The 22,600-nt window shown below is 33.1% G+C and overlaps 5 protein-coding genes across 5 annotated transcripts; 3 read left to right on the top strand and 2 right to left on the bottom strand.

The window, feature by feature from the left end:
* Window positions 1-278: 278 nt before the first annotated feature.
* LOC103861991 (putative F-box/LRR-repeat protein 19) lies at window positions 279-2,274 on the top strand. The gene is made up of 2 exons (XM_033288413.1): window positions 279-1,411; window positions 1,626-2,274. The coding sequence occupies exons 1-2, from the start codon at window positions 1,077-1,079 to the stop codon at window positions 2,125-2,127; spliced, it is 837 nt and encodes a 278-aa protein (XP_033144304.1). The 5' UTR covers window positions 279-1,076; the 3' UTR covers window positions 2,128-2,274.
* Window positions 2,275-2,892: 618 nt separating this feature from the next.
* On the top strand, window positions 2,893-3,563 carry LOC103861992 (UPF0057 membrane protein At4g30660). Its single transcript, XM_009139709.3, has 2 exons — window positions 2,893-3,168; window positions 3,263-3,563. The coding sequence occupies exons 1-2, from the start codon at window positions 3,079-3,081 to the stop codon at window positions 3,398-3,400; spliced, it is 228 nt and encodes a 75-aa protein (XP_009137957.1). The 5' UTR covers window positions 2,893-3,078; the 3' UTR covers window positions 3,401-3,563.
* A 2,306-nt stretch (window positions 3,564-5,869) lies between these two features.
* Window positions 5,870-7,526, top strand: LOC117132915 (zinc finger BED domain-containing protein RICESLEEPER 2-like). The gene is made up of 2 exons (XM_033288412.1): window positions 5,870-7,173; window positions 7,259-7,526. Exons 1-2 carry the CDS (start codon window positions 5,922-5,924, stop codon window positions 7,285-7,287), a joined length of 1,281 nt encoding a protein of 426 aa, XP_033144303.1. The 5' UTR covers window positions 5,870-5,921; the 3' UTR covers window positions 7,288-7,526.
* Window positions 7,527-8,454: 928 nt separating this feature from the next.
* Window positions 8,455-10,158, bottom strand: LOC103861993. Its single transcript, XM_033288414.1, has one exon. It carries the CDS (start codon window positions 8,980-8,982, stop codon window positions 8,668-8,670), a length of 315 nt encoding a protein of 104 aa, XP_033144305.1. The 5' UTR covers window positions 8,983-10,158; the 3' UTR covers window positions 8,455-8,667.
* An 8,433-nt stretch (window positions 10,159-18,591) lies between these two features.
* Window positions 18,592-22,132, bottom strand: LOC103861994 (eukaryotic translation initiation factor). Its single transcript, XM_009139711.3, has 10 exons — window positions 21,983-22,132; window positions 21,725-21,907; window positions 21,505-21,564; window positions 21,325-21,420; window positions 21,112-21,243; window positions 20,915-21,012; window positions 20,727-20,814; window positions 20,279-20,629; window positions 19,949-20,191; window positions 18,592-19,856 (listed from the first exon to the last, which is right to left on the bottom strand). Exons 2-10 carry the CDS (start codon window positions 21,866-21,868, stop codon window positions 18,822-18,824), a joined length of 2,247 nt encoding a protein of 748 aa, XP_009137959.1. The 5' UTR covers window positions 21,869-21,907; window positions 21,983-22,132; the 3' UTR covers window positions 18,592-18,821.
* Between the last annotated feature and the right edge of the window lie 468 nt (window positions 22,133-22,600).

Raw genomic sequence — 22,600 nt, forward strand, 5'->3', positions numbered from 1 at the left:
AAATTTTTAAATAATTTTTATTAAATATTACATTAATCAATTTCATAATTAAGTAATATAATGCTTTCATTTAAATAAATTAGCATCTACCACTAAAACGGGTTCAAATTTATTAATCATGTCAGATTTTTTTTATACAAATGAAGTTATTAACATAAGTTAAAAATTTATTTCTACAGCTATATATTTTCAAAAATCATATGTTGAAGAATATTTTTTATTTGATTATTTCAAATTATGAAAACTCGAAAACGTAATAAAAAAAGGTAAAATGTATAAAACAAACCTCTATATTAATAAAGTAATAAGAAACCTAAACAATAAAATTAAAGAGTTATAAAATACATAACACTAAAATATAAATTGTATATTTAAATTTATATAATAATATCAAAATTAAATATTTATAAAATGAAAATATACCCGCACGGTGTGCGGGATAAACTATAGTTATATGTTAGTTTGACTTTGATATAATACTTTCGTTTGGCAAAATGAATTTACACGTTACGACCATTTGGATGATACAACTACTTGCTCTACATTTAGATTAATAAATATGCGACAACGTGTAACGGACTACTATTGTGTCTTGTATAATTCATGCTGCGAAACTAATCAGTTAAATGAGATTTGTTTTTAGGAACAGATGCGGAAGTACCACCAACATCTATTATATCTAATACTTTGTGTAGTTTTCAAAATGCAACTGCTTACATGCACGTAGTGTAAACAAACTAATTTAGTATTATTTGGAATTTAAAATGATTTGACTTATGAATATTTAATAATTTTATAAAGAAACTGTTATGATTCCTTGTTGAAATTTTCAAAATAGTACTTGGAACCACGTATTTAAGATGTTATTTGTGAATGTCAAATCAACATTCAGCTGAAAAATCCTAACAATTGACATTTCAGCTCGAGGCAAATCCAAACATTTGGACATTTCATCTCGAGGCGAAGACTGTTCAAAAGGTAACTTGGGACACAAGAATTCTAACAGCTAGCTAAGTTAACAAGATTTTATTTATCTTCTTCTTCCTCTTCTAAGTTGTTGTACGTACAAAGTGGTTATGGGATGGGAACTTGGTCCTGACTGGACGGAGTTGACTCAAGAATGTCTCCTCGACATCTTCTCACGGCTGAGCCTAGAAGAAAGATGGACCGGACCGATGTTCGTCTGCAAGACTTGGATGAACGGGTGCCAAGACCCGTCGCTCAACTTGGTCTTCGATCTCGAAACCAAATTCCAGTCTCTCCCTGGTTCTCTCAGCTGTTGGTGGAGTCCCGAGTTCGAGGACAAAATAGATTCTGTCCTCCGGTCTGTTGTTAATCGGAGCGAAGGCGGTCTAAAGGAGGTTCGAATCAGACATTGTACGGATAGCTCTATCTCGTACGTCGCCGAGAGGTAGTCTCAGTTTCAAGTTTTCAGGATTCCCTATTTATTTTCTCTTGATTCCATTGAAGGTTTTAACTCCGGTAAAAGCTATAAAATTAATAAAGTTTTTGGTCTCAAGTATGAATTTATTGACATTTTATTATAGTTAGGTGTAACATTTGAATTTTGTTTGAGAATCAGAATCTCTAACCAAACTGCATGTTCCATGCATTTTTATCTGTAGGTGTCCTAATCTCGAGGTACTTTCGGTTAAGTATTGCCCTAAGGTTACAGATGACTCGATGTTGAAGATAGCTTTAATGTGCCCTAATCTCAAAGAACTTGATATTAGCTTCTCCTACAAAATATCTTGTGTGTGTGTGGATATGGTTGGCAAGAACTGCAAGAACATTCAGACTTTTAAACGGAATTTGATGGATCCAGCCGAGGTCATGAAATCTGTGCCTAGTAACTATATGGAAGACCCATCTATCTTCTTGATCTATGGGAATATTGATGCTTATGTAATTGGGAAACACATGCATCAGCTGAAGCACCTGGAACTTCGATTCTCCACTTTGTCTGATAATGGTCTTGCCCAACTTTGTGAAGGATGTTTGAATCTAGAGTATCTGGACTTGTTTGGGTGTAGTAAGTTGACTAACGATGGTGTTACTAACAGTATCTCAAACTTAAAGCATTTGAAGGTGATCAAGATACCAAGTTTCCCAGCCTTTACTATTTGATCAAGTTTGTTGCTACGTTTTTGTTTTCTTGTATTTTATTTTGTAATTTTCGTGTGGCAACAACTGACAAACTCAACAAAAGAATTGTTAGGCTCTATGCTCATATTTTAAATCCATATGAAAATAATTATCTTATATTATTTTCTCCTTAAACGTTATAAATCTTAAGAACTTAGCTAGTCATCTGAATTCTTGCGTCTCAAGTTACCTTCTTGATGTTTAGACAGCTTTTCCTCATTTTGAATCGGTAAGTATAAGTTATGAATAAGTCTTCGCCTCAAGCTGAAACGTCAAATGTATAGACTTTTCAGCAGATAAAAAATACATGGTTCCAAGTACTCTTTTGAAGATTTCAATGAGATAAAAACAGGTTTCTAATTTTTTTAGCTAGTCTAAAATTTTTCAAAACGCATATCATTTTAAATCAAGTATAATACAAACTTGATCATTCTTTGGAAAGTCCAGAATAAATGTATTTAAATCAAAACGGGCCTTTCTAAGCCCAATTTGTCACATAGTCCTTGAACTTGAGGGGGGTGTCAGGAAAGGTAACACGAGATGTCGGTATGTACTAGAACCCGTAAGATTAAATAAATTTGATAAATGAACGGTTTAGATCTCGTGTTGACTTTTCAGAAGCGTTGATTACCCTTCACCGGGATCACTGTGGGGGACCACTTTTTAATAGTCTATCTCCTCCATTATTTATTTTTTTTTAAAAAATTTAGAAACGATCGTGTGTGTTAAGTCGCACCATATCCTGTGTGTGTTCATTACAGGTTGAGATGAAAATAAAGGAGTGGGGGTAAACGTGGATTGTTCTCACTCTCTATTGGTTCTCTGTGCCGGCAACAACTAATCAGTGTTCTGTCTTAAAGATCTTCTTCTCCGTGAATCCCATTATAAGATCAAAAGTCATCTTCATCGTTTCTTCTACATCTTTAGAGAAAAATGCCGAGCAAGTGCGAAATCTTGTGCGAGATCTTGATCGCTATCCTTCTTCCTCCTCTGGGAGTTTGCCTCAGGCGTGGATGTTGCACTGTAAGCTCTCTTCTAACTCTCTCTCGGTATCCTCAACTCTGACTAATGAAGTGGTTGATGGAGTTTAATAATATTCAACTCTGGTTTGTTTCAGGTTGAGTTCTTGATTTGCCTGGTCCTGACTCTCTTAGGCTACGTCCCTGGCATAATATACGCTCTTTACGTGATTGTGTTCCAGAACAGAGATGAGTATTTTGATGAAGCTAGACGCCCGCTCTACTACTCAGCTTGATATTTGTTTGTTTCTTTGATACTGTTAAACTCTTTGTACCTAATAAGTTGCTTTGTAATGTGTTTACGTGTGTATTGAAAAAAACATTGTGTGTTTTGATACATCGGTTTTTATCCTTTTGATTTATATATGCAAGATTTGAAGATGAGATTGATTTTACTTATTAGCTTACTGTATTCAGGCTACTAGTCCTGCTAAAATGTTAATGCGTCAGTTTATTTACTAGGTTAGGTGATGTTCATATAAGTATATTGATGCATTTGTTATCTCTAAAGATCATTGAAGCAAAGGAATACCTCTTGGCTTCACTCATCCTACTCCGTGTGACATTTGCATGGATACAACCATATTGTAGGTTATGTTATACACATAATTAGATTCCTTTGAGAATTGAGAGACACGTAAAACCCCTTCATATCCTTATGAAACATACAAACTTTGTCAATTGTCAAATGAGGATCTGATGGGGAAAACTCGAAGAGAGTAAGGTTGATCTGATGGACTGAAGTCGCGTGTTGTGCAAGTCTTCTTCTCCAAGAGATCTAGGTCTGGGCAATATATCCGAGAACCGAACAACTGATCGGTATCCGGTCCGATAAAAGCGGTTCGATTCGGTTTCGGATTTTATAAATAAACCATACAGTTCATGTTTCTGAGTTATAATGGGTGTCGGGTCGGATCGGGTAAAAACCCGACAACCAATTGTTAATCACCAATACCCGATACAAACTCAAACCTAACCCCTCTTTCTTTCAATTGCGAATCGAGAGAATATATACACCCAGATTCTCTTCGCAAATCTCAACCAAACTTTTCCAAAATCTCAACTTGCCTATATTCAATCCGAAATCCTTTCCATTACCCGAAAATCAAATATCCTCAATGATTCTATCGTCGATTCGAACTTGGAACCTTTATTCCAGCTCCTATATATGTCTCTGCGAATCCTTAGACTTGACAAGCCATTCCACCTCTTTACACAGAAAGTAATCAATCCGAGGTCCTTAGTTACATTCTAAATATTCGATTCATCATTCATGTATCTTTATTTTTCAATTTTAGATTTTAGGTAGATAATATTATTGGTGATTCGGGTTTAAGTCTTGTGATTTTTGTTCTTAATCTGAAAAGAATTTGTCATGAAACTTGAATTGTCTTTTAGTTCTTAAACTTGTTTGTGTAATGAGTTCATTCGTGTGATGTTAGTTCTTCAGTTGTTCTTATGTTTTCTTCTTCTTACAGTGTGTAATAGGTCTCGTGCTCTCTCATTTACGTCTGTTTTGGCTTTTGAAAACCATACTAAACTAAGTTTGTTTACAGTGTGTAATAACTCACTTGCGATCACAATTACCAGTTTAGTAAACTTAGTTCTTCTTGATTATATATGTTTTGAAAACAGAGTGATGTTAGTTCTTCTATTATTTTCATATATTGCGATGCTAGTTTTGATTGATTTCATTCTTTTTTTCTTGCAGATGGCATCCTCATCATTCAATAACCAGCAACCTGATGTCGAAATTCAAGGTGAGGACCAAGAGTTCCAAGAGACAAACGTAACGTCTCAGGCGAACAAGGCGAAGAAGATGGTTGTGCCAAGGTCTACCGTGTGGGAGCATTTCACCAGAACCAAGGAGAATCGAAACAAGTGTATTTGTCATCATTGCGAGAAGACCTTTTCATGTGCATCCAAGTCCGGAACTTCTAACCTGAAGCAGCATCTGCAAATTTGCAGAGAACACAAAGCTTGGTTAACTAGTCAGAAGAAGAATCAACAACAGATTGGTAATGGAGGAAACCTGAAGGGATTCAAAGTGAGTGAAGCACTTTTCAAAGAAGTGCTTAACGAGCTGGTGGTCTTAGCAGAATTGCCACTTTCATTCATTGAAAGTACTGCTTTTAAACACTTCTGCGATAAGGTACATTGCCGCCTTTTTAATATTTTAATGTCTTATTTTGCTCTTGAATTGACAAGGTTCAAACTTACTTACTCTTTTGATGTCTTATTTTGCAAGGTTAACCTCCGAAAACCCCACTCAAGAAGGACTTTGACAAGGAACATTGTCGAGATGTTTGTGAAAAAGAAAGCAGCCCTGAAGAACTTGCTTATCTCAAGCAAACAAAGAGTTTCACTTACCACTGATATTTGGCTATCTCAAGTGACAGGTACATTGTTTTTTTTTAATTAAAAATTGTCGATACAAGCTTGAATCTTTTATTCAACTAATGACCTACACGGTTTGCATGTCTCGCAGGTGCAAGTTATATGGTTATCACTGCACATTTCATTGACGATCAGTGGCAGCTGAAGAAGTTAATCATCGGCTTCAAATATGTCATGGATCACAAAGGTCAGACAATCTCGAACGTTCTTTTAGAGTGTTTAGCTGACTAGGGAATTGAGAGGCTATTTTGCATAACGGTAGATAATGCAACCGCCAATACTTCTGCCCTTAAGAGATTCCATGAGGTCTTTAGATCCATTGCCCCTGATGCTTTAGTCTTAGATGGAAATTTCTTACACATGAGGTGTGCGGCTCATATCATTAACTTGATTGCTAAGGAAGGTTTAAGTGATTTAAGTGAGAATGTGTTAGCTATCAGGAATGCTGTTCAGTATGTTAGGTCCTCAACCACTAGGTTAAACGCCTTTGATCAGAGAGTCACAACCGGTAAGATGACTCGTGGTAGCTTGCCCCTAGATGTAAAGACTAGGTGGAATTCAAATTTTCTTATGCTATCTAGAGCATTACAGTTTAAGGCAGCATTTGATAGAATGGAAGCAGAAGATAGGCTGTACAATGACTACTTTATAGAGGTAGATAATGGGGCTAAGCGGTGTGGACCACCTGCTTCTTGGGACTGGAAAGCTGTTGAAAAGCTTATTAGGTTCTTGGTCATATTTTACAATAGCACCTTGGTTGTGTCGGCCTCATCTAAGGTCAATGCATTCAAATGCTATGGTGAGATCGTGACAATTGAGAGAAACCTTACTGGTTTAGTTAGCAGCTTAGACCCTGAGTTGAAGTTGAAAGCATCAAAATTGTTGAAGAAGTTTTTAAAGTATTGGGGTGGTGTCAAGGGTGTCAACAAAATGTTGATCTTAGCAACCATCTTTGACCCTACACTGAAGATGCATTTCGCAAAGCTCTGTTTTGAGAAGTTGTATGGGAAAGATAGCTTGGAGGCTAAGGAGATGACAAAAACGGTGACTGATCTTCTCACATCCATGTTTAAGGAGTACAACCTGCGTTTCAAAGGAGCTTCTAGACAAGCATCGCAACCAATTGAAGCTTCAGCCGTCTCTGGTCCAGACTCTCAAGAACAAGCAGTGGAAAGAATGGAACTGGTGGTTGAGGATTTCGGCTATGAAAGGATGGATGCTGTGTACAAGGAACTTGTTGTTGAAAGAGGTGAAGATACTAGGGATCAGCTTGAAGTTTACTTGAAGGAAGCAGTTGAGATTCCAAAGCTCTTACTGGGAACCGAGTTTGACATACTGTCGTGGTGGAGAGTTCACAAAACGAAGTATCCGGTCCTTGCAGAAATGGCGAGAGATCTCATGGCTATGCAGATTTCATCAGTGGCATCAGAAAGTGCTTTCAGCACAAGTGGAAGGATATTAGAACCTCATAGAAGCTGCTTAACTCACTACATGATCGAGGTTATTATGTGTACTGAGCAATGGCTTCATGCTGACATCAAGCTGAAGGAAACCATCATCACAAATGAGCAAATCTTAGCTGATGTGGAAGAGCTTGATAAGCTTGAGAAAGGTATGAATTCGTTTTCCTTTCTTATGTGTTCGTTTGACTTTGTATGCTGGTCATTTAATTGATTTTTTTTTTGCCTTTTTATCAGAGTTTGAAGCTCACAATCTTGATGATTGAAGTCTGGTTTCTGAAGGTTGAAGGATGGAGTTTGAAGTTTGAAAGAGTTTATTTTTATTTCACTGAATCTTGTTGCTTTTTGTTTGGTTTTCAGTTGGATAATGGTGATCTTTGTTTTGTTTTTCATTTCAATAATGGTGATCTTTGTATCACTTCTACTCTAATAAAGTTTTAAAGTTGCGTTCACTTTTGTGTCACATGTGTTATGACTTATGAGTTTGATTGTGTTTCTTTATGTGTCTGACGTTTGCATGCAAGTTTTGTTTAAAATTCGAGGCTGAGTATGTGTCTGACTCAAGATGAAAACGAATGGGATGATTGTAATTGTTGACCATGCAGAGAAAGAGTACCAACTACTAAGTGTTTATCACTACGAAACAATTAAAATATAGTGTTTTCATAACCGAAACCCGATCAAGAACCAATATCCGAATGCATTACGGGTTTGTTGCAACTTTGTGGTGTTATAATACCCGAACCGAACCCGACTATAAACCGAACCGAGATCGACCCGAATTCTTTAAATATCCGAATGGTGCTGTTTTTTCTAAAACCGAAAACCCGTAACCCGATTGAACCCGAACCGACACCCGCTTGGTCCCCCGATTGCCCAGGCCTAAAGAGATCAATGTTTGGCCTTCTGTTTCTTGATTTTCAGAAGGTTAAGGGTGAGGGAGACCTCTCTATAAATGTGTATATAATGACACTAACACAATGAGTGAATGACTGATATATAGTCTCTATGTTCCTAAATATAAGATGTTTAGGAAAAAAATACATATATTAAGAAAATTGTTTTTTTGTCTATAAAGTATCATTAGAAGTATAAAATAATTGTATTCAACCAATTACAAAATAGATTGTTAGATATGATTGATTACACAGTTTTTAATAAAGTAAAAGTTACCTAAAAAGTTGAAAACATCTTATATATTGAAACATCAATTTTTTTTGGAACACCATACATTTAGGAACAAAGGGAGTATATTTTACTCATTACTATCTTGACAATTACATGTAGTTGTGTACTGCTAAGGTCTGATTTTGATTTTCTAAATCTTAGGGGATTTTCAGCCTTTATATACAAGTAATATTATGCAACGCAACATATTATTCGTTGGGTGGATTACTGGGATTGGATCTTTCATATTCTTTTGTAGCCTCGAGTGAGAATAACATCTAACGTTAACAAGAACCACATTAATAGACAATCAGGGAAAACAACTTTCAAGTGTTAGAGAGTTTACAAACTTTTGCCCCAAGAATAAAACAAACAATCACAAATACAAACTCAATCAAGCATGTAAATTCAAACCATTTGACGAGAAAAACAAAAGCAATTAGAACCACAAGCCGCAACCTAATATCTTGGTAAATGGATTAGAATGCGGCGAGCAGTAGAACAAAGGAAGTCACAACAGTAGATAGATAAGTAAGTGGGCTAGAGAGAAGATTTCTAGTAGCCGATGACTTCTTCTTCTTCTTGGACTTCTTGCTTTTCTTCACGAAAGCTCGAAGATGGTCATGGTGATGATGACCGTGAGACGAACCTTCCGGGTACTCTTCATGTTCAACTAGGTTACGATCCAATGGTCTGATCCTGGATCCCTGATGTTCGCTTGAGATTATGTGGGATTGAGAAAGTAGCAAGATGGAGACGATCAAGCACAAAGAAAGAAGAGAAGATGTTCTCATCTTGTTTTTTCTGTCTTCTTTGATTAGGTTTTAATTGAGAAAATATTTATCTTGTTTTGAACTTATGAGTGTATATATTTATAGACTTGTGAGAAAAGTAGTAGTGTGTCACTTCTATTTCGTGCACACAACAAAAACTTTTAGAGATCTCATCACAATAAAGCATTGATGAGGTCAAGACAGCTCATGCGTGTGTGTTTTTGTTGTTGAAAAGATCTCTTACAGCTAGGGGTGTCCGATAAAACCGAACCGAACCAAACAAGAGAAAACGGTTTGAATTTAATAGTACCGAAAAAACCAAATGGATGTTATTTTTAAGAAACCGCAGTCTACGGATATAGTTTCGTATATAAACTAATCTAACCGAATAAACCAAATCGATTAATTAAAATATATTATATTTAAAAGTTAGAGTAAAGAATATATATTTATGTCTTAATAAATCTGATTTCTAATCATGTAAACTAATTTATTATCAAAGATAAATATAGTTATATGGTTTTTTGGTATAAAACCGAATAAACCGAAAATTGACTATATATAAATCGTACCAAATCAAACAAAATTAAATATCGATGCAATATGATAGTTACTTTTTATAAACTTCCAAAAATTCAAAAAAGCTGAATCGAAACCGGACCAAAATCCGGATTGAATAGGCCTAGTTACAGCCCAAGGACGTTTTGTCACGTTCCATATCTTATTCGTTACTTTAGTCAATGAATCACACGCTCACATTTTCTATTGTTTTACATCGTATGTAAAAATACTATAAAATGTTAAAGAAACAAAATATTTTAGAAATAATGTGCCAACAACCCAATTGGCAATTGTTTGGAGGCATATCCTTCGGACGACATGTATTTCGATTAAGGTGATTTTTCACTAGATTTGATGATCCCATTTACGTCTTGTTTAATGATAAACTAGGTGACCGGTCCGCATCCTGTGCGGGCATAAAAACATGATCGGTCCGCATCCTGTGTTCTCTCTCGGTCCGTACCTCACGAGAGGGAACACAGTAACGTCAATATGAAGAGGCAGATATTGTGTGTATGTATAATTGTAACGTCACAAAATATTTTGTATGTTTACAAAGATATTTTCATTCAAAAAATAGAATAAATAGTGTATAGTTTTAGAAGTAACAGATTTTATATTATCATTAATTAGAATTGTATTGTATATGTTTCGTAATTCTTTATTTTAGGTGAATAATATTATTTTTCCATAAATAATAAACAAATATTTATGTAGACATATTAAAAGAAAATATAATAAAAATCAAAATATTATCCATAAATAATATAAATTATGAAGTATATTTCTCGATAAAGAAAGCAAATTCAATTAGAAACTTGCAAAAAATTAAATAAATTTTGTAAGCAATTTGACGGGTTAACATTATTTGATAGATTTATAAATTTTTAAATTTTATTGAACATAAAATAATATTAAATTGACATACCATCATCGGTCTCCTAACTCATCACAACCCATCTAGCAAATACAAAAAATAAATAATTGCAACATTTTATTCATTTTAAAATTTGTATTTGAAAAAAAAAGTAGATTAAAACTACGTACCGTAACTACGAAATATTCTGAAAAACTTGTTTGTAGACAATATTCAATATTTTTGTCTGCGGCTTCCCTTCTTTACCAGTTATTAGGATTTTTAATCCAGATCTCGACTTAACTCTTGAAAGTACAACTTTGCCTTGCATTCTGTAAGTATTTTATAAATTATTTTAAAATTATGATAAATTTATTCTTTAAACAACGATAAATAATTTAAAAATAATATTAATAAATTTTTTGGATTTTGTAATATTTAAAATAGTTATTATATAATTATATTCGAACACAATTCATCAAGTAGAGTATAAAACTATTATAATTATCTTATATAAAATTTCGTTCATTGTATTTTATAGTTTATAAATATTAAAAGTAATAAATAAAACATTATTAATCTTTCTATAATACTTCCAAGGTAAAGTGGGTGGCAGAGTCGATGAAAGTGGGTGGCAGAGTCGATTCATCAAGTAGCATATAATACTTCCAAGGCAAAGTGGGTGGCAGAGTCGATGAAAGATGAGGAGCCTTTGCATCTAAACACATTTTTCTTAGCACACAAATAGCATCGTCGTAATACCTTAATAGTATGGAAGGAGAGATTTGTGAATAATACTTTAAAGAATTAAAAGAGAATGTTTGTATTTTAAGATCTTGGGTGTCTCATATATATATACAGTCGATTTATTTCTCATATTAATGACGCACAATATTTTGCACAATAAATAATGAAATCGTTTAAAGAAAGATATTAAATGTGTATTGTCAAAAAATGATTTGCATATGATATGATTTTAACTTGCACAAGTAATCCATATTAGAAATGTAAGTTATTAAAAACAAACAACCTAATTAGAAACATTAAAATATTTTGTAAGCAATGTAATAAATATGATATCAACATGCGCAAGTTTACCGTTTGAATAATAAGGAAAGTTTTTAATATTTGTCTTAATTCTAAATCTTGCCCAAGGGTAAACTAAATCAATAATATTTAATGATTTCAACTTGCGCAAGTAATCCATATTGTGAATAACAGAATAAGTGATTTGCATATTTAATGATTTCAACTTGTGCAAGTAATCCATATTAGAAAGGTAAGTTATTAAAAACAAACAACCTAATTAGTAGGGGTGGACACTTTACCCGATATCCGAAGTGGCATCCGAACCCGATCCGAAAATGCATGTCAAGTTTTTTATTTAAAAAATTAACAAAAAATTACATCTAATTTTTTTTAAAAAATAACTAAATTAATGCCTTTTTAGTTTTAAATTTTTATGTCTAAATCTTTTAACCATTCAATCTATTAAAAATAAAAAAAATTAGTTAACAGAAAGTTATATATTTAAATATAAGAAACTTGAGAAATGAAAATTTTAATTTTTTTTCAAAATCTAAATATCCGAACCTGATCTGAAATTACCGAATCCGAACTAAAAATACCTGAACCCAACCCGAAGTACAGAAATACCCGAACGGGTTTTACACCTCTATACCGAAATACTCGAAAATCAAAAATACCCGACCTGAACCCGAACGGGTACCCGAACGCCCACCCCTACTAATTAGAAACATTATAATATTTTCTAAGCAAATGCAATTAATATGATATCAACATGCGCAAGTTTACTGTTTGAATAATAAGGAAAGTTTTTAATATTTGTCTTAGTTCTAAATCTTGCTCAATGCTAAACTAAATCGATAATTATTATCTCCTAGCTATATATGGGCTAAACTAAATATTTTGTAATATTTAAAATAGTTATTATATAATTATATTCGAACACAGTTCATCAAGTATAGGATAAAACTATTATAATTATCTTATATAAAATTTCGTTCATTTTATTTTATAGGTTATGAATATTAAAAGTAATAAATAAAACATTATTAGTCTTTCAATAATTTTGACAATAGTTTCCATGAATTGTTATTTGTAATATTCGTTAGATTATATGGCAAGTGATGTTAAACGTCAATAAGTTAAACAATTCTTCCAGATTTGGAAAACATATATATATATATATATATATATATATATATAACAATGATAAATTAAATGGTAGAGTATGTAAACACCTGTTTTCAACCAGCGTGAGTTAGAACACCGCCGTATTTAAGAATCATAAGGGCCTCTACAGGTCTTTATTCTTCGCCTTCACCATCCCACTTCAGCGGCTTCAGTTGAACCTTCTTGTATATCCCTGAGAAATTTCCTCCCTGCGCCATTCCAAAAGGTTCTTTGCTGTGAGAAAATGACCTCATGAATTAAATAAAAAATGCATAATGCTAGCTTACTTATAAGATAGTATATTCAACAAAAAAATGATATAAGATAGTATTACTAAATGATACTATGTAATACTTTCCCGGACAATATTCAACAAAGAGAGAGAAAATACTAAAGAACCTCTTCAAGAACTGCTTTAATATGGCGAAGCTTCTCAGCATGTTCAATCAAGGTTTTCTCGATCACTATCACTCTCACGACCTGGTCTACATATAAAAAAAGGAAGACCATATTGTCGTTACCAGTATTCAACACATGGAAAAGATAGACCATACATGTTTTTTTGGAGACAAGACACAAAGAGTTGAGTTCAGGGTTCTAAAGATGAGGAGCCTTTGCGTCTAAACACATTTTTCTTAGCACACAAGCATCATTGTCGTAATACCTTAATAGTATGAGAGGAGAAATTTGTGAATATACTTTAAAGAATGAAAAGAAAATGTTTGTATTTTAAGACCTTGGGTGTCTCCTATATATATACAGTCGATTTATTCTCATATTAATGATTTTAATATTTTGCACAATAAATAATAAAATCGTTTAAAGAAAGATATTAAATGTGTATTGTCAAAAAATGATTTGCGTATGATATGATTTTAACTTGCGCAAGTAATCCATATTAGAAAGGTAAGTTATTAAAAACAAACAACCTAATTAGAAACATTAAAATATTTTGTAAGCAATATAATAAATATGATATCAACATGCGCAAGTTTATCGTTTAAATAATAAAGAAAGTTTTTAATATTTGTCTTAATTCTAAATCTTGCCTAAGGGTAAACTAAATCGATAAAATTTAATGATTTCAACTTGCGCAAGTAATCCATATTGTGAATAAGTGATTTGCATATTTAATGATTTCAACTTGCGCAAGTAATCTATATTAGAAAGGTAAGTTATTAAAAACAAATTTTGTCAATAAGTTATTTGCATATTTAATGATTTCAACTTGCGCAAGTAATCCATATTAGAAAGGTAAGTTATTAAAAACAAACAACCTAATTAGTAGGGGTGAGCACTTTACCCGATATCCGAAGTGGCACCCGAACCCGATCCGAAAAACCCGAAATGAAATCTGAACCGAAGTAGCAAAATACCCGAACGGGTATTGAATAAGGAGAGATTGGATACCCGAATCCGAACGAATAATACCCGGACGGCCGAACCCGAATGGATATCCGAAGATAACCGAACATATGTATAATTAACCTTATATTTCTAGTTTACATCTCTCATTTTATATAAAATATTTATATTGATACTACACATACTTTAAGTTCATATGATATACATACAATTACTAAAAAAATGATTTGCTACTCACTTAAAATGCATGTCAAGTTTTTTATTTAAAAAATTAACAAAAAGTTACATCCGAAATTTAAAAAAAATAACTAAATTAATGTCTTTTTAGTTTTAAAATGTTATGCCCAAATCTATTAACTATTCAATCTATTAAAAATAAAAAAATTAGTTAACTGAAAGTTATATTTTTAAATATAAGAAATTTGAGTAATGAAAATTTTAATTTTTTTTTTCAAAATCTAAATATCCGAACCAGATCCGAAATAACCGAATCCGAACTAAAAATACCTGAACCCGAACCGAAGTACAGAAATACCCGAACGGATTCTACACCTCTATACCGAAATACCCGAAAATCGGAAATACCCGATCCGAACCCGAACGGGTACCCAATGCTAAACTAAATCGATAGTTATTATCCACTAACTATATATGGGCTTAACGAAATCGACAACAGTTTTGGGCTTGTGTACATAAGCGATTGATTAAAATAAATGAAAAAGAAAAATTCAAAAAAACCAGCCAATAGAATTATAACGTTTTTCCTGAGAAGCTCTATATGAGTGCCACCTCAGCAGAAATCAATAAAGTGACTTCTATTTTAATGTATAGGAGGATATATTGTAAATTAATACATTTGGCTTTCAATTTAAAAATATAGATTATGCCAACAGAAGAAGAGAACAATTCTCTTTGGTTTTCTAGAATACGGTACCCAGAAATTAAGCAAATCATATATTTGAGCTATACTTTGTCTTTCTCATTAAAATACAACAAACTTTTCACTATAACAAAAAAAAAAACTGTATTGTTTCATGCTTGCTTATTAATTATTGTTTTCTCATTCCGAATTGTCAACATTACCATTCGTCATATTAGGTACTGATCTTGCGCAGCTTTCTTATTAGTAAAAACTAGGTAAGGAACCTCCGCGATATCGCGTGGGAACTCATTTTATAAAAATAAATATATTACAGTTTATAATTTTTATTTTATATAAAAGTTGTCTATTTTTGTTTGTAAGAAAGTGCACTTCTCAAAACTTAAATTGCATGTGTCAATATTCCTGTTTACTTTTACTAAGAATGTGTTTTTTTTGTAACACAAAATGTGTATTTGTTTTATAATTTGAATAATAACTAATATATAAATATATCAATACCAATAAAAATATATCTATTATACGCAACTTATTCTAAAATTCTGAACAAGACTTGATATTTTGAAACTAATTAAAACAAACAAACACATTTAAATCTAATCATTTACTTAATAAGATAATTTATAACGACATGTAGAACATTAATTATTTTTTGAAGCTATGTAAGAATACATGTATTCTCGAAAATATGATTGCATTGTAACTTTAAGGGATCTTTGTGCAATAAAATGTCACACATTCTTTTTTCTCAATATATGTGTCTTATATAAAAGACTAATAGTTGCAATTTTGAAAACCAAACATTGCAATGATTGGTTAATGATTGCAGTGGTTAACACTTAGCACCAAAATTGCAATGACTCATTACCATAAGTTACAGTCACCAAATGCTATAATCACTAAAATGTACAATTACAATGGTTCATTAAAAGAATGCAATGGTCAACCACCAAAAAATTGAATTACTCATAGTTACAATATTTCATTTAATTGGTAGTAATTGTTCATCTAAACAATTGTTATAGTTCATTTAAACGGTTGTAAAAGATTCATTTTAATCTCTAACAATAATTTCTCTTTTAAGTGTAATTAGAAATTCAACAAATAAACATGTATATCAAATTTAAGCATAAATGAAAATGTGCATATATAAAAATACTTTTTTTTTGTTTTACATTTTGGTAATATCTATCTATCAATAAATAATATTGTCTAAATAGGCTCAGGTATTTTATCTGAAACACAATAAATTAACCAAACCAAATATTAGAAGAAAAAAACCCCACCAGAACATGATATCATACACGATAAAATATTTTGTGTTTCAAAAATAAAAAAATAAGCCATAGAATATAACTGGAAAATAATATATATTACTTCTTAGCATATAATTTATAAAATGTAAATTTTCCAACAAACCGAATTATCTGAGTATTTTAAAAATAATTTAAGATTATTTAAAATGTATCCAAAACAGATATGAAAATGAAAGCAAACAAAATTCATAAAAAATGTATGCAACCTTTAGAATGAATAGCCATATCTTTAGACATTTTTAATAACCTCTTAAGAATTTGGAATAAAAAGATATACCTTTAGACGAACTGATAATTACTTATAAATCTTTAAAATTTGATTACAAGACACTATCATTATGAAAGACACGTCCTTAAATATTTTGACAACTTTTTAAAAGTCAGTGCAGCCTCTAAGATGAAAATACACAACTTTTTAATATGTTAATAACCTCTTAAGAATCAATGCAACCTCTAAAATAAAAAGACACAACTTTTTAATATTTAATAACTTCTTAAGAATCAATACAACCTCTAAAATGAAAAGACACAACTTTAATATTTTGATAACCTCTTAAGAATCAATGCAACCTTAAAAATAAAAAAAATACAAAATATGAAAAACGTTATCATTATGAAAATACATATCCTTAAATATTTTAATAATCTCTTAAAAATTAATGAAACCTCTCTAAGATGAAAAGACACAACGTTTTAATATTTTAATAATCACTTAACAATCAATAAAACCTCTAAAATGAAAGACATAACTTTTCAATATTTTGATAATCTATTAAAAATCAAAGCAATTTCAAATATGAAAATGGACAAAATATGAAACAATGCAACCTCTAAAATAGAAATAGACCTTTCAATATTTTGATAACCTTTTACAAATCAGTACAACCTCTAAAATAAAAAGACACAATCTTTCAATATTTTTATAATCTTTTAAGCTTTTTAAGAATCAATTGAGCCTCTATATATAATAACAAAGCTATTTATCTAAACTGTAATGTCAGCATTTTTATAGGAAAATAAAAGCTAAATCTAACGGTGGAGTTTATTCTTTACCTTTAATCTAATGGTTTGAATATTATTTAAGATCTTGAGTATGACATCATAGTTTCACTTAGCAAAAGATAATCTTTGAAGAGTTATATCTTTTCAAAAACTTAACCATTGAAATTTTTCATTAAATCTTTTCATAACGGAAAATTGTATATTTTCATAAGTTTAACCATTAATTTTTTTATAGTAAAAAGTTTTTAAAAACTCATTCACTTAAGCCAAAAAAACATGTTCATTTATTGAGAATTTGTATTTTTCAGAAATTAATTACTGAATCTTTTCACTGACCCTTTCATGATAAAACGTAATATACTTTCAGAAAATTAACTATTGAACTTTTTCATAATAAGTTAACAAATTTATCTAACATCCACTTAAAAACTCTTTTTGTACTTGACACCTCTTGGCATCCTAAATTGTGACCTTTCACAAACAATTTACTTAATAACTGTTTCTACAAGAAAAGCCTGTTTCTATAATTCTATAATTTAGTATGCAACCTTTCATGCATACACAAATAATATTATTGAACATATTGACCAAAAGGTGCAACTATTCATAATTTTTTATTCTTCGTGACTCTACAGCATCTTTAACGATTTTTTCTAATTATTGTTTTATTGGTTTTACCACAATAAAAGAAATTCATCCGTATCATCACTACCGTTGAAAAATCTATTTAGGTGAATCAATATACAAACTCTCATAATGCAGAAAGTCTATATTATTGTTTTTATGCACTTGAGTTGGTATTTTTTTCAACTTTAACCAAACAAATGCTAACTCTTAGTGCCCTTTTCAAGCTTGTTAATGAATTTCCTACAAACCGACTAACAAAACATGTATGTACTTTAGTTTAAAAAAAACATGTACGTACCTCTTGAATATTTTGTGTCTACCATTTTATTATTAGTTTGATTAGTGAAAATTTTATTTTGAGAAATACATGGCAGAAACTATTTATAGATTTTAAAAATCTATTTGAATAGTCACAACTTTTCAATTTGAATAGTCACAACTTTTCAATTTGAATAGTCACAACTCTTCAATTTGAATAGTCACATTCTTCCAATTTAAAGGTGGTTATTTTGAAAAGATACTTATAAGAATAGTTACAACTTTTCACTTTTGAAAAGGTACTTATATGAATAGTCACAACTTATCAACTTAACCCATTACACTAACATATACATATTTCATAAAACAAAGAATTATACAAAGACATTTTTGAGTATTTACATCATAAGAAAAAAACAAAACTATTTAGACAATTTTTAGAAAAGATACAACCTTCCAACATTAAACTTTTAAAAAAGATATAACCCCTTAAACATCTTTTAGAAAAGACACAACCTTTCAACATAAGTGAGATTCACAACCTTTGGAATTAATTGGGATTGCTATTATTAGTAGATTTCGTGTCAAAAATGATATTTCTAACAACTGAATGAAAAGTGTGACCTCACTGACTCACAAATGGTCCACAAAACCGAGGATACATAACCAGATTTATTCAAACATAGATAGTAAAAGCTTTGAAGGTTGAACAAGAAACGAAAATGCTTATCAAAACAGAGGAAATGGAGGATGTATTTAAGTAACCTGTAACAGAGATGAAACCACACAAAAAGCTTGCTTACACCAAACTACGGCAAGCCTCGATTTTGGCTGCTTGCGCGGCCAACAGAGATTCGCTTACACTCTTGATAACAGCATCCAAGACTGCTTTCTTGAACCGATCATCCTCCATTTTCTTTAGAATCTCTTCCACCGTCTCGAAATCCGATGCATTGGCCATAACCAAACTCCCAAGGATCTCCCCAAAGTTGTTTGGTGCCTTTGGCAGATCGATCCCAATGTCATCGAGCATAGACCCGTAAAGCAGACAACCACTCCCTATGTCTTTAGTAGTTAGAACCTTCTTGGAGACCAAATATTCCAACAGTCTCGCCACTGGTTCAACGCACGGCGGATTTTTCTCCAAGCCCAGGGAGATAGCCTCCTTGACGAGCTCCGGATGGTAAGCTGGGGATTTCAGCTCCTCTACGCATTGCAATGCCTCATCCATTATACGTACATTGAAGTATTCTTCCAAAAGCGACTTGGTTTTTCTGCTGAGCACTTCTGAGTCCAAGGTAGTGGCCATAGGAGAAGCTGCCTCCTGTGGCTGTGGTTGTGCCTGTGACTGGGGCTTCTCCATAGCTGGTTTGCTCGGGGAAGGAAGGGGTTTCGTCTGTTCGGCACCACTACCTTGCAAAAGGGCACTTGGTCTTCCAGCCAAGAGACCTCCACTGCCCTGAGGTAGGAGCCTTGAATTAACGGACGGTGACTTGCCGATAACGGGAGACTGAACACGCCCTGCGGGCTGCTGATTCTGCCTATTCCCTCTGGGCATGGAGCGGGACCGTGCCATCTCCCAGCCGTCATCATCTGTCACAGGCATCCCTGGCATCTGCCTAGCCCCTGGCATTCCCGGCATCTTCCTAGCTCCTGGCATTCCAGGCATCATTCCTCCAGTACCAGAACGTCCATAAAAGTTTCCAGAGTCAGCTGCACCAGCATCTGCACCACCACGGTTGTTATTATTTCTCATATTTGCCATTGCACCAGGGCGCAACCCGAGATTCCTCTCTGCCTCAGAATGAATCTCAGTAATTTTCTTGGCTTTCATCTGTCATTTTGAACAAGCAAGAAGAAAACATAAGCACAGATAGAAAACTCCGTAAGTAATTACAGATGAGAAGGGAATATATAGATTCCTACCTCCTCCCGCCTTGGTACCCAGTTGTCAGCTCGCAGATCAATAACATTACGGACCATAAACCTCAGGCGTGGCGCAAGCATCGGGTGCATTGCCAGCTCCTTCAAGCGAAGGAAGTATGTGTCGTTTGTACCTCGTGATCTTGGGCTCTCATCGAGCTGTTTTCCAATGGTGATGAAAAATTGACAGAGAGCCTCTACATCTTCCTCTGCTGGGCAAGCTTTGACGTCACTTCCTAAAAGCTCCTGTGACCAAGACACAAAGTTACCATCAGCTTTACATAAACTAAACTTTTAACAGTGCAAAAAAAAACAGAGCGTGAGTCATCATACTTGGACGATGTGATGGACTATCTTCTCGGGCACCATCTTCTGCTTCAGAAGTTCACCAATTAAACGGATGTTTCCTAATGTTCGAAGCTTCAACATTCTTTCTTTGTCCCTGCGATCCATTTCTTGCTCTGGATCAGTCATCAGTCTGATTTCTTGCTTCAATTTGTCAGCTCCCTCAAATTGTTCTTGGCAATTATTCAAAAGTACTCTTTTGAATGTTATTTCTTTTCCCCCTGCTTCCTCCGATGGGAAGGAAGGCAGCTTTCCATTGATATCAAAACACAAAAGAGCATACATCTGACAAAACGTGGGCTCCAGTACAGCCTTCTCAAAAATCAGCTGTATCACTCCCTGGATGAAAAAAAGAAGAAAAAGAACAAATGATGCCATGAAGAGAGAACTACATGATATATATACAAGCCAGATACACAGTGAATTGGGAATATACCTTTAGGATATCGGCAGAAGTGATCCCAGAGTCAATTAACTGACCTTTAAGGAGATCATACTTCTCAGGAGTCATCTTGTTCAGAATACTGCGGAGAACCAGAATTATACGATTCAATCAATAAAATAAAGCAAATAACCACAAAAACAGAGACAAACACTCATTATAGTCAAGGAAGAATACAATACCCTTTCACGGTCTTGAGGACTTGGTCCTTTTCCGAAAGAGTTCCTCTTTTAGCTGACCACGGAACCTCAGCTTTCACCAGAACAGGAGGAGGACCAGACTGTTTCAGCAAAGTTATCATGTCAGTAACAAGCAATAACCACCCAAAAGCTAAACTAAGGTAATGTCAGAATAAACTGCCAGAGTAGTCAACACTCACCCCAGCACGGGCATCTCTAGGTTCGCGTTGGTCTTCCCTTGACCTTTCTCTACTTGGGGAAGGAGCTGGTGCACGAGTATGCCAATCACGGTTATCAGTCTCGGAGAAACGATTCTGAGCTTGAGCTGCAGGCTGAAAAGACCCAAAGAAAAAAACAACATAAACTAAAGAATCTCACTACCTAGGTTCTTGAACAAAGCTAGAAACACTCACCTTGGTTTCTGAACGGCCCCAGCTCTGCTCTTCGCCGAAAAGATCAGCTGAAATCTCCCGACTGAGCTTCAAAATTTCCTCAGAGACTTGGATCGCCTAAGCACAAGAAACATTGCGAATAACTCATACTTCAAACGTAGGCCAACATCAAGAACATTCATCTCAGGTAGTTATTAATACCTCTTTAAGCTGAAGCAGCTGTTCTCTGGTGAAACGCAAAATCTCATGACCCTCTCCTCTCTAACAAAACATAAAAAAAATTCAAACTTTAGGTCGGATTCAATGTGCATGAGCTCAAAATCAACAATCCATAATTCAATTTCAAAATCCAAATGAACCAATCCAAACCCTAGAATCTACAGCTGATCTAGGAATGTCGTGAAATCGAAAGTAATAATACCCTGACGGCAAAAGAAGGAGCGTCTGCGCCATTGGTGAAATCAGAAGAAGAGGAGGAAGGGCGATGGGCAAAGAGTCTGCTTCCTCCACGACCACCACCTCCAGGCCTCAAGCTCAACACGGGGCGGTCGCCTTGTTGCTCCATTGTTTTCGATCTAATCGCGGGTAAAGGAATGGTGTGAGTCTGCACGACAAAGACGAGCGAAATTAGGGTTTCCGATCAACACTATGATTGATTGATTGATCGAAGAGTGCTTACCGGAGAGATTGTTGTTGTGAGAAAAAAGAAAAAGAAAGAGGAACGTTGTGCGGCGCTGAGCCTTTTTAATATCTCTCTGTCCTCAAAACGTTTTAGGGTTTGGGCCTCAAGCTAACCATCTGATTTATATCAATAAGAGTTGCAATTATATAAAGTTATAGAGTATGAGTCTATTGTTGATGACAAAAAAAAAAATATATATATATATATAAAGTTATAGAGTACTATTTATAAAAATTTAAAATTATATGTAAATTACTACTAATCAAAAAAAAAATTAACATTAATTAGTATTTACAATAACTAATAGCAACATTTTATTTTAACATTCAAATTAGAAAATACAGATTAAAAATATTCTTATTATAATATATATTTAAAAGTTTTTTTATCAACAATAAATACTTTAATAGAAGATTAAGAAAATTTACCAATTTAAAATAGTTTCAATTATATAATTATTTATAACTTAAAATAATATATTTGAGTATTTGTTGGTTAAGATAATGGTTTGCAACAAATCTTATAATAATAAAAAGTTGATACTACTACTATAATTTTAGGGAAAATAACCTGACTCTGGAAAAAAAACTGCAGTATTGTTAAAGATAATTTAAT

This window comes from Brassica rapa, chromosome A03, assembly GCF_000309985.2.
Source record: "Brassica rapa cultivar Chiifu-401-42 chromosome A03, CAAS_Brap_v3.01, whole genome shotgun sequence".
Lineage (NCBI taxonomy): Eukaryota > Viridiplantae > Streptophyta > Magnoliopsida > Brassicales > Brassicaceae > Brassica > Brassica rapa.